The sequence below is a fragment of the Neolamprologus brichardi genome, chromosome 2 (assembly GCF_056152115.1).
Source record: "Neolamprologus brichardi isolate AB-2024 chromosome 2, ASM5615211v1, whole genome shotgun sequence".
In the NCBI taxonomy this organism is placed as follows: Eukaryota; Metazoa; Chordata; class Actinopteri; order Cichliformes; family Cichlidae; genus Neolamprologus; species Neolamprologus brichardi.
The window spans coordinates 11,536,851-11,549,639 of NC_142105.1; the positions used below are offsets into that span (position 1 = coordinate 11,536,851).

The 12,789-nt window shown below is 41.9% G+C and overlaps 1 protein-coding gene across 2 annotated transcripts in view; it reads left to right on the top strand.

Moving 5' to 3' along the window:
- The first annotated feature begins 10,400 nt into the window (after positions 1–10,400).
- glra1 (glycine receptor, alpha 1) overlaps positions 10,401–12,789 on the top strand; it is a 130,356-nt gene continuing 127,967 nt past the window's right edge. For both annotated transcript variants that reach the window (XM_087847243.1, XM_087847246.1), the window contains exon 1: positions 10,401–10,958. In XM_087847243.1, the coding sequence (XP_087703369.1) occupies positions 10,888–10,958 (71 nt within the window). In that variant the 5' untranslated portion in view covers positions 10,401–10,887. The remainder of the gene's footprint in view (positions 10,959–12,789) is intronic.

A 12,789-nucleotide genomic window follows, 5' to 3' on the forward strand; every position in this document is an offset into this window, starting at 1 on the left:
AAATATGCAACAGAAAGATATCTCAGATATAAAAGGAAGAAGAACTCCATGGCTTTAAAACCTGTTTGCAAGCTGTAAATAAATAAAACTTTGTTTCATGATGAAACAGTCAAACATAAGCCTGAAATTATTATACTGGTTGAATTTTTTTAAATTTATGATTTGTTTTTGTACAATACCTTTTCTGTTTAATGAAGGTATTGAACATTTTTTAATTAATGACACATTTTTCCCAGATCAATTCCACATCATCTATAACATCTTCTACCATTAATAGACATACTATTGTTGTTCTACTCGGTGCAGTCCAATCACTTTTGTTTTGTAACTTCCTGTTAATCTTAATTACTAACTGTATTACCATTTGCATTGAAAGCTTGAACTTGACCTATTGTATTTAATTAATGTGTATGATGTGGACGAACATAAACAAGTTGATTTTCTGATCATTTGCTGGAGAAAACTTAAAAACTGCATTTTCTTTGAATACCCTGTAGCAGAAGTGGCAGTTGCTTTTTACATTTTGATACCAGGCTGATCTTCCATTTGTTTCTAAATAATTTTCTTTCTGGGTTAAAAACTGATGTGGTTACAGTTTCTAATGGAGCTTAAATGTGTTTTTGTTTTAGCCCTGAAAGTTTGATGCACATACTTCCTGTCAAAAGGTGTGAAATTTCAACCTGTCTCTAAATACATACAGAAACTGTTCATTATAAGTTATTGCACATTGTATTGATGATCTTTCTAAATTAACTTCAGTAATTAGTTGTTGAATGTGTCTTTTAGACCCCATTCCTACAAGACTGCTTAAAAAAGTTTATAACACAAACTTAACAATGTAGTTTATGCTGTACAGTGTAGCGAGGAATGCCCAAACCTCTACATTGGAGAGGTTTGGGGAAACAGCCACTTCATAAACGCATGGCACAACATAGAAGAGCCACCTCGACAGGACAAGACTCAGCTGTCCATCTTCATTAAAAGGACAAAGGTCACTTTTTCGAGCATGCCAATGTTTACATTTTGGACAGGGAAGACAGATAGTTTGAAAGAGGAGTAAAAGAAGCCATCTATGTCCACTGTGAATGACCATCTTTGAACAGAGGTGGTGGTTTACGACACCAACTGTCTGCCGTCTATAATCCAATTCTGAGATCTCTTCCCAGATGCCTTAATGCCCACTCACATCCTGGGCCATCTGACCTCCGGAAATCACATGATTAGGGTGGGGCTAGGTTTCACAGTGGGTTCACCCGAAACCTTGGCTGATTGTGACTTACATCCATTTTCACACCTTGGCTCATGTGATTAGGTAGAGGATCATTAGAGGGTCTATTGTCCCTCTTGGGGGGACACTCCCACAGGACTTAAATCTGGGACTTGCTTGAACTTGCTTCCTCCACAGTTTGAGGTTGTGAGAGCTCACATCTGTCTTCCCGCTATCCTTCTTGCATTTAGCAGGGTTATTGCTGTAGTTTTCTTTACAGAGGACAAAATTTCTTCTGGCAATGTTGTTGTTTATCCTTGTTGTTTTATTTCATCCATATTTAAGTTCCCATCCAAATGTAATGAATTGAGAAAATTGGCAAAATAAATTGAATGCACATTTCCATCAACTACTGTTATGGAAATATTAGGAGCCGGCTTGTTGAAGTTAGCAGTTGTTGACACTATAATTTTCCAGCTGGGTGCCATTAAATCATTTTATAATAAAAAAGCGCAGCAAGATGACTTCATTAGAAGCAAACCAGTCAAACCCCAAACTGTGAAAAATTATATAAAATGAGAAAACATGATTGAAATTATGTACACCAATCAGCCACAACATTAAAACCACTGACAGAAAAAGTGAATAAAAATAATTAAATTGTAATTATAATACACTGCTTTTTGATCCAGGCATTGGGGCAGTAAACCCCCCCCCCCCTCCCCCCATGATATAAAGAACTCAAGAAAAGACACCAACATTTAGACCCAGACCTCCAACCTCCCCACATCCCACCGATCAAGCACTCATGAGATGCAGTGGATGAGGCTAAAACCATATACTGGACCATCAGAGGATAATGACTTCATCTTGTGCAGTTTTTTCCCCATGTCCTCCTGCTGTGGATGTCACATGATTCATGTACATCATCACTGATTTTAAAAAAAAGTGGTTTCCATTATAATTTGTCACATTTTGCTTTTACATACAATGTAAACACAATGAATACAATGAATATTCCATCAAAACTAAAAATAAATCAAATGAAAGTAAATGAAATGAAATATTTCTTTGTAAATTAAATTCCGTGTAAACCATCTTGATATCACAAAGCTAATACTTGTGAGCCTCTCTGAGCATCACAGCAGATGTCATCGTATCCAAGTAACTGGCGATGGAACATATTTTATTTCTATTTTATTGCCTTTGACTCCTTCTGCAGTTCTGCAGTAGACCAGAAACTCCAGAAAACCATGAATCAACATTTGGACATTACTGGTGCGAAGATCGGCTGCACCAGAAACAGAACAAAGTTACAGAGGTTCCAGTAAAGACATATGTGTTCTGCAGTTTGCCACTTTTTGGCACCATCTGTGCAGGTTGAAAGTTCTTAGATAAATAAAGCGGAGAACAACACTGTACACCACGGCAGACGAAACAAGCAAACGAGACAGAAAACTGTGATTTTTTTTATTTATTTTTTTGATGGGAAACTGCTCTCAAAGCAAGCAGGGACATGGAGTTGGAGTTGTTATCCTTGTGGGTTTAAGTTTTGGAGGCAAGACAGCAAAAGAAGGAAGAATTCATGACAACGTGTTTCAAACAAAAAGAATGGTTTTAGTCTTCTTTTGCTGGTTAAGATCATTTTGGATGAAGGTTCAGCAGGTTAAAACTCTCTCTGCATCTCTCCATCTAATACACTGTACACACTGCAGTAGTCACACCTGTTGCAAATGCTCTAGAGTAAAATAACAAATGACAAAGTTAAATGCCAATCATATATATTTCACCTCCATGATATTCTTGATATTTATATATTTAATATATTTATCGTGTTATTTAATTAGTTTAGTCTGTTACTGTCTTGGAGCAACTGTAACCACATAATTTCCTTAGGGATAATTAAAGTATTCTGATTCTGCAGTTACAAAAGTGTTTAATGAGATCCGGTGTGCAGGTTGTGACCAGCCTATGTTTGATGAACGCACTATCCTGAGTTTGAGGCCAACGGCGTTCTCTAAAGGATTGACAGTCAGCGTCAACAACTGTTTTTTTCCCCCCTTTTCCTATTTATTCGGTTTTTGATCTAATATGCTGTATGTCCCCTCTTAAAGTTTCTGCCTTGTCCAATGTGACTTTGTTGACTGGCCCAAGATATGCATCTCAGAAATACAAATCAAATATTCTCATTTTATATGGAAATGATGCAATGTAGGTGATTACTTTCACTGCAGTCTTTTATTTTGTAATGTATTTTAAGGATAAAAATGTAAATGGAAACATGCCCTAAGATCTGAGGACAAGATCAGTTGCACAAAAGAGCAGCAATTAACCAAGTTAAAGAAAGATCATTGTCATGGATAAAATAAATCAATGTTGACTTAGTTTGTATGCTAACCATTCAGCTGGACCTCATCTCTGAAAGGATCTTTATGGCACACTGAATACAAGGTCAATTCAAAGAGATGATTCAAACATTCCCATTTCCCAAACTGCCTCCTCTCACCTAGCAGGATGGCTTCTGTGTAATCTCTACTTTAAATATAAAGAAGAACTGGAGAGCTGATGGTGAGTGGATAAGCCTGTCACACTGTGGGAAGCTAGCAAGCTTTTGTGGGTTACATGGTAGAAGAAGTGCCGTCAAAATAAAGTACCTATGCAATGAGGTTAGCTCACTCCTTCCCTTCACACTTCTCAAACTGCTCATCCTCATGTCCTCTCCTCTCCTTGTGTCTCCTCCTCATGTCCTCTGGAGGGAGGAGCTTAGATGTGAGGAGTCTAGGCAGCAGACACTACACAGAATGAAACATCTTTGCCTCAGAGCCTCATTTTAAAATTATTCCAATTAAAAATGACCCGTGGCTCCACTGGGTCATAAATAGCTTTGTCAAAGCCACATTATTTTATGGTGGTTATGGCATGTTTCATATTTAGGGCCACTGAAATAAATCTGAAGCAGTGTGGCAGATATCGGACTAGTTCTTAATCACTGACAGGCAAAAAGAACAACTTCTGAATCCAAACCAGAAGTTATTTAATTTTTTACCCCTGAACGCCTACTGGGAGAAACTATTGAAGCACTTTTCTGAACTGAATGGTTTCTGTCATATTTTAGGCCTGTTTGTAGGACAAAATGCCTGGGTTTGCATCAGAGGTTAGCAAAGGTGGTCTACACCTGTGCAGATACCTTTGGAAAAGCCCAGAAACTAAAACCAAAACTTTACTGATATATGCTAAGATATCAAAGGTCATCATTAACATCAGAAAATGTCATCTTTATGGAGGAAAGAGTTACAGAGTCCTCTCTCCAACACCTGAGCGTCTTCCACTCTGAGACTCTGAGACTGAGACTAATGCTGACTCACAGCAACGTACGGTGATGGGGATAATCAGACACAAGTAAATTCAGCCAAGAGGAAGGCAAAAAAGCATGAATGACACAAGGAACCTAAAGCTGCACAACAGGACACAGGTATCACTAATTTTAATACTTAACCTAATATTTAACTTCAATAAAAATGGTCACTGGTAACACATGCAACCTCATTCATGGTGATGGAGTGTGCAGCTTCTGACTTCTGAAAAAATGAGATGCATGCAACATTTGCAAAGTGATATTTTTAAGAACTCCTTTTCTACCTTTTCCCATTGCACTGATGCATGGTTTGCCGAGCTGCTGTTTGTGCACTGGATTTCAGTCCAGCTTCTTAAGAGATGATTGAAAAATGAAATATAAGACTTTCTGGGCAAAGTTTAGTTCTGAAGCTAAAACAATTTATGGCGATATAAAGATAGAAAGTTGGTGTTGAAAATGATGAAATAATGGGGAGAAACACTGCACAACATGTTTGGGTTTTTTTTCGTTTTTGTGCATTAGAATCTGACAGATGTAGGCGCAGGTTTGGACACATGCTCTCATGGAGGTCTAATCCTGTGATGTTAAATCCTAACTCGAGTTTTTGGAACATTTTTACTATAACTGTAGAGAAATCTGTTTCCCATTGGGTCATTTTGTGTATCTTCACTGTATCCTCCACTCGTCCTGTGACACCGACTGTTGTCATTGAATATCTGCTCTGATATCAAGAATCCTCGAGTTTCAACCTTTCTACAAGTCTCCCTGCGAAGGCTGCCTGAATGGCATAATGACCTTTAGTAAAGGATAAATGTTACGATGCTTTCAAATTAAAAAAAAAACAAACAATCAAAATCAAAATTTATTTATAAGCACATTTAAAAACAACACGGGTTGAGCCAAAGTGCTGCACATAGTAGAGATAAAACAGTAAACATACATAGTAATTACTATAAAAGACTAGTCATAATTGAAAGCTAGAGAGTACAAATGTGTTTTCAGTTGGGTTGTAAAAATGTCGAGTGTTGGCAATGACCTAATGTGAAGGGGCAGACTGTTCCTGAGTTTAGGTGCAGCGATCGCAAAAGCTCGGTCATCCCTGTTTTTCTGGGGATAGTCAGAAGCAACTTATCTGCAGACCTAAGGGCTCTACTTGGATTATCTTTTGTTAAAAACTTTTAGAGGGAAACTGGAGCTACTGATCCGTCTTGCTGCTGAACATCAGCCTCACCTGTTCAGCTTGCAGAAGAAACAGTTAATGTGCTAAATGAAGGCCTTTGGGGATGGTAAAAGAGCACAGTGAACTCACAGCAAACAGCAAATATCAAATATCAGCAAATATCAAAGTATAGCATATTGTACCTTGTAGAGTACAGCTGTTCTTGGGCTGCTGCTGTCAGACTCTTCACATTTCTCAGTGAATCAGAACAACTCCTGGACTTCAAAAATACGACTCAACCGTGAACCTTTGCCACTATGGCCTTTGAATCGGGAGACTTCTTTTTTTTCCTGCAGTAACTTCACCTGCCAACACCGGCTCCTTCTAACCAGGTGCTGAAGTTTGACAGGCCAAATTATATCCAGTCTCTTTAAATTGGGAGGTTTTCTGTTGCACTAAAGGATGTCTCGGTTCTAGCGGTGAGTTCTTATCTCAGGGGATCAAATTCTGCTGTTTTGTCAGAAGTGCTGTTGCAGAGATACACACAAGATGGGCTTCAGTGTTGGAATATATATCACAAGTTTTTTTTTTAGTCTTCTGTCAATTTTAGGACCTTTTTTGCTTTTTTTGATTCACTTTTTACTCTCCTGTTTGTGGTTGGTTTTGCAGTCTACTGCACATCATCAGCCCTGCATGCTGGACAATTATGCCAACTGTGTGTTTAATCATGGCACCAGAGGGTTCTTTATGTCGCTGGTTACAAAGTGAGAACCATCTCGCTACTGCCACAACCAAAGGACAACTTGGCCTTATCTGTGAAAGGCAGGCAGCAGGTGAAATAGCAGTACTTGCCACCCACGAATGACAACACGCTAAGTATGTAAATACTTAAGATGTAGTGAAACACAACCATCAGGCGACTGGCATGACAGAGGAGAGGAAAACATGATCTACTGCAGGAGCAGCCGTGCACAGAAGAACAATCATATGTTTTATATTCAGTTTAAAACAAATGCAAATGAAATCAAATTTCCTTGAGCCAGTCAGGAATAGTTGTAAATGTTGGCTGTGACTGAGCAAACACTGCTGGGAGACTTTAGCTCCTGAGGTTAAATGTTTGAAGAGTTGATTAACTCTTTATTAAGAGTTCATCAGTGAGGGATTTAAACCTGCAACCTTCCAGCAGCACAGCTGTGAGCCATCTTCTGCAGGGACGGGTCAGCTGGGTTGGTCCACACACTCCAAATAAGAACAGGAGCCAATTACAGCCTGCTGTGACTATAAATAACCACCACAGCACTTTACTCTTCATTTACATAAAGACCTATAATGGCTGTGTAATGGTTTAAATATTCATCATGCTTCCTTTGCATTCCACATACTGCTGAATTATGAAAGGAAAACTGTACTGAAGTGAAGCCCAAAGATGTTCTGCAGAAAATCTACAGTATGGACAATAAAAACAAACAAACCTACATGAAGAAATTCTATTTCTTCATGTTCAGCCTCCAGTCAAGACCACACTTGAGTCTGCCTGATGTGCCACAGCACATTTTAGGAGTGCCCGCAAGTAGCTCTCCTCTCTGCTTAACTTAAAGCAGCAGTATTATTACTGCTATAGCTTCAGTTTTTATAGAAGGCACATGACACAGAACCGATGAGATCAACAGGAAGTCAGACACAGAAAATTCAAAATAAAAGACCCTGTGCAGACTAAATGAGGTGACACCAACTGAAGGCGAGAATAAAACATCAAAAACAAGTAGTAAATATTGCCATGATCATTGCAATGATAATGAGACAATTGGCAGTAAATGAAGACCAGCTGATCTTTGCTATAATCTCTGCAGAATTCTGTCAGACTCATGTTTCACATCTCAGCACACTCAGTGTGAGTCTGAGCTTTGTTTGCTGTATACATCATTCATACTCATATTTAGTACAAAGTCCTGTGTTCCAACCTGTGCGACACATCTGTCTGTTTCCTTTATTTAGTCAGAAATGAGCCTGAGGTAGGAGCCCTGCAGACCGAGCAATTTTCCCTTTACACTAATGAAGACATCATATTCTTGTCTGTGTGTGTGTGTGTGTGTGTCTGCTCTTCAGTCACAGTATCGCTAAGCCTTGTGATTCCTTCAGTGCCTGCAGACATTAGAATCACAGTCACGTTCCAGCGGACATTTCGGACAAAATGGTCCCGAGGAGAGAGACTGTGTGCGTGTGTGTGTGTGTGTGTGTTAAAATCTCTAATATATCTCTCTAAAATCACAGAATACGTTTTTGGAGTGACAACATTACAGTATTACACTGCACAAGATTAAAAACACTTCAGAGTATCTTACTGACTGTATGACCACCCAGACAGGCCTGCACTGTCTCTGCTGGTAAATTACAAGATCATTCTGAAAAATCCTCTAATTTATAATAATTCTTATGTAAAACAAAGTGCCAATACCATGAGATGCACCATGTCATAAAATTCACGGGTGGTAAACAACCTGCTTCTAATGAAGACTCGCTACAAGCAGTATTTAAGTGGTTGAATAATAATAATACTAATAATACTAATAACAACAACAACAACAACAACAACAACAACAATAATAATAATAATAATAATAATAATAATAATAATAATTGGTAATTTACTAACCCTAAGTGGAATTCATTGCATCCCATTTGTGTAGGAATTTGGTGTATACAGGCAGACAGGCTTGCGTGCAGTCCTCTAAAAATAAACTTGTTGTGTATTCTGACTGCGGTTTTCTCTGAGGCAGGAAGAAAGCTACGTTTGGAAGCTTTCCATTAGCATCTGAAGCTGTTTTGAGGGTCAACAACTGGCTGGCACTGAGTCCATGCAGCTCATTTATAGGTATTAAATTCTAATTTGGTGGCATCTTACTCAAGGCTTCATATAAAGGGAATCGTCTACAAAGCCTCAAAATCTTTGTTTGGTCCTCCTGGTATCTGAATGAAAACAGACATAAGTGAATAACCACCTTAGAAAAAGAAAAAAGTAACACATATTACAGTCAGCCCATAAAAAAGATGATCCCACGATGCCCCTTCACAGTTGCCTCCTTATGCACCTCCAAACTTCAAATCTCTCCAATTTCATCTCGAGTTGCATCAAAGCCACGTCACAGGATCAATTTCATCTAAAAGGGTGAAGAGGAGTTCACCAAAGCTGCAGCACTTTATGACAAATAAAGAAACACTAAACAAAGACATGTATTTGGTACCAAAGTATTAATAAGTCATATTCAGACATGACTCCATTCAATTCAATTTTATTTATACAGCACCAAATCACAACAATAGTCACCTCAAGGTTTATATTGTATAATACATACAGAGAAAAACCCAACAATCATATGACCCCCTATGAGCAAGCACTTTGGCGACAGTGGGAAGGAAAAACTCTCTTTTAACAGGAAAAAACCTCTGGCAGAACCAGGCTTGGGGAGGGGCGGCCATCTGTCGCGGCCGGTTGGGGAGAGGAAAGTTAATCCTTTTGAACAGTGAAACGGATGCACTGTGAAGACCCTTCGATCATGATAAGATCATAAAAATGAATCAGATTAAAACTTTGATCTCTTCTGCTCACATATTTGTTTCATTGATTTGTGAAATCAGACAGTGTGAGCTTTTGCCTCCTCCCTCAGCTCAGCAGGAGCAGCTCGGTGTGTTTTAGTGAGGGCTCCTCTCCCTTCCCGTAACTCAGATCACAGACACGTGATTTACCACTTTTACGAATATTAAAGGTCTGCGCGCTCAGTCTTTAGTAAGTTCGCTGATATTTCCTCAGGGTATCCGCGTTTGAGGGGCAGAAGCTCATACCCAGCTAGTGACACCTCCCCCAGCCAATCATCGGCGTCCTTCAGCCCCGCGCAGCCCAATGGGGCACGCTGTGGGCGTGTCCGTGCGCGGTGAGGGGCTTTTTCGGAGTTTGGTAAATGACTGCAGCAAGAAAGCAGACCGGAGCGCACGAGGCTGTGTCCGCCTCCGTGTTTCACCTCCGTGCACGTGTGTGCGCGCTCTCTTCCGCCATGGAACGGGTCCACACGAGTCGGCGAGCACGTTAACGACACTCCGACGGGATTGCTTTTTGTTCTTTCTCTCGGTTTAGCGGAGCTGGTGTTCTGGTGCTGGTACTGGGGCGGGAGCGCAGCGGCGGCCGCCGGTGAGTCTCCAAGTTGAGCGGCAGCGGACAATGGGAGCAGCCGAGCCGGGCTGCTGCAGAGACCGCTACTACTACTGCTCACCCCGGGGAGCCGCCGCCGAGCAGCAGGAGGAGGAGAGGGAGAAGAGGAGGCACACCTGCTCCACCTGCAGACCCCCCTCTCCGAGCAGCAGCCCCGTACGGGTCCGGGACGTGTGTAGGATGTGGGTAAGGAAAGCCGCGGCTCTGTCCTCGCGCTGGATTTGGGGAATATAAAGCGCACGTGCACTCTTCTCGAGCCCTCCTGAGAGCGCGAGCCTCCCGCAGACCCACAGCTGAAGGAACCGGAGGGGATGTGTTTCGTTCCCGCTGTCGGCGCCGCGGACCGCACGCGCTGGACTTTAGAGTGATTGGATGTAACTGTGGCTCAGTTGACAGGATCCCGTGATCTCGTCTCGAGACCCCCACCCACCCCCTCCTCTCCCCCCTATTCTTCCCCCTTTTCCCTCCCCTCCCGAACCAGAACCCGGACGAGCTCCGTACCCGCTGCCCGCCTCTGTCCGTGGTCCTGAACACAGTCTCCTGGCGGATTTAGTGGATTGTTCCCCCCAAAAAACCCTCCTGCGTGGAGGCGTGAGAGCGGACATCAGCATGATTTCATGGAGACTGAGGTCATGAGCATCCCGCGGCTCGGCACCGGCGACTCCGGGATCTGAAACCCCCACACACAGAGACACACACGCAGAGACACACACACAGAGACACACACACACACACACACACACAAAAGGTGGAACATTTTCGGTTCACCTTGGAGGTCATAAACCAGAACCGCGACCCCCCCTCCCCTCTCACCCTCATCTTCCTCCTTCTCTTCTTCCACTAAAGGCTTTTTTTGGTCCATTTTTTTTTTTTTTTTGGAGGGGACTTCATCCTCTCCAGAGCGTGACCCCCCTCCTCCCCTTCCCACCACCTCCACACACTCCCCCTCCCCTCTAAACAAAATGAGACTGGCAAAAATGTGCCGACTAAACGTGCTGGGGATCTATTTGTGGCAAACGGTTGTGTTTTTCAGGTAAGCAGAAGCATGAAATGGACTTCATGAGTGCAAAATAACGACGTGTGTCATTGCTTTTCAGAAAATGGAAAATATGAATTTGCATTTTTATTGCTTTGCAGCCCTACTGTTGGGCGGGGGGAGGGGGGCGTTCATGTGCAAACTTATGAAAGTTGTGTTTGGGTTGCGTGTCTCATTGCTCGTGAGCATGTAAAGGAAGTTGAATTAAGTTGCAGTGAATCCAGACAGGACTGTAAAAGAGGAAACAGCGACCACTAGCGGGCGATGTGTGTTTATGGTGTCAGCGGTCATGTTTGGGGGAAAGGAGCCTGTCGGAGTCACGTGCTCTCTGACAGTCACGTTAAAGCAGGTGTTGCTCATAGCAGACAGTATGTGGAGGGGACATGGTGAGATTTGTGAATACCTCAAACGGCTCGGAGCAGCCTTGTATCCTGGAAATCCACATTCCCATTTGTCTCACTGGTTCAATAAGATAATCGCTTATTGTGAGTTTTCTTCTTTCATTAACAGACATCCAGTAATCGAGCTCCTTGTACATAATACAGCCAAAGAGGAAAAATGCAGGCACACTGTTTCTGTTGATGGGATAAAACATATTCAGAGACAGTACTTTGTCAGCCATTCAATGCAAACATATTTTTTCATGTAGATCTCCAGGTCATCTCCAGGCCGGCTCCCTGTTTGTCATTGTCCCCCTTTCACAAACCTGCTAAATAATCCTGTACCTGACCAGAACAGGAAGTGGCAGCCATTGTTTTGGTGATGCAGAGGATGACACTCTGTCAGCTGATGACATGGACGTGACATGCTCAGATGGTTTTTTTTAGATTGAACAGTTTTACTGGGGCTGAAAAACTTCAAACCAGTCTTCACCCTCCATTATATAATCATTATTATTTGAATTACTGCTTTGGATGTATTGTTGACCAGATGACCAACACAGATTTTTTTTTTAGGTTGCCAAGATGAGTCCAATTGTATAGAAGTCTATGAGAAACGAGCCCACTGCTCTGTGAGCTCAGTAACAATGGTCTCAGCGGCTGGTTTCAAGTCTTATTCAATGCAACTAGATATTCATTCTCCAAATCCCGTAGATGATACAGTAGTTTCTGCAGACAGTTGTGCAGAGCAGAAGTATGAAGCGCCTTAACTGCTGGAAAACATAAGAAGTGTTTCAAACTGCACTCTACTTTCCAATGTCACAGTTAAACGAGCCGGCTTTCTGATTCTGCGCAGCATGTTGGAAACTGAAAAGGAGCCTATTTATAGTTACCAGCTGTTTCTTCCAATTTACGCTGAATGCATATTATAATATTATCTCTCAATATTATTTGCTAACGTGTTTGGGTCCTGTGCACGTTCCCAGCCTGCAGGTTCCTGCACGTTTCGTTTTATTGCATCACACGTGGATCTCATTTCCCTGCACGTCGCTGGGATTTCATTATGTCGAGTATCACTAGTGTTTTTCTACCTGCTGCAGTGACTACTTTCCAGTGAATAAGGCGGCCATTTACCGTGAGGGACATGGTGCTTTTGTAGGAGGGGGCTGCAGGAGTTTTGCATTCAGTGCACACTGTTTAGTTAATGAAGCAGAGTTGGGATATTGCCGTCTCAGCTCCTCACGCCTGGACTCTGCAGTTCCCTGCTTAATTGATATCTCTTTCCTCCATCCTGACCCCCCCACACACACACACACACACACACACACACACACACACACACACACACACACACACACACACACACACACCTCATTCCACATTCAGCCTCATTACTAAACATTGATTAGCCCGTCAATGGCTGGGGCCAGACCTGATGAATACACATT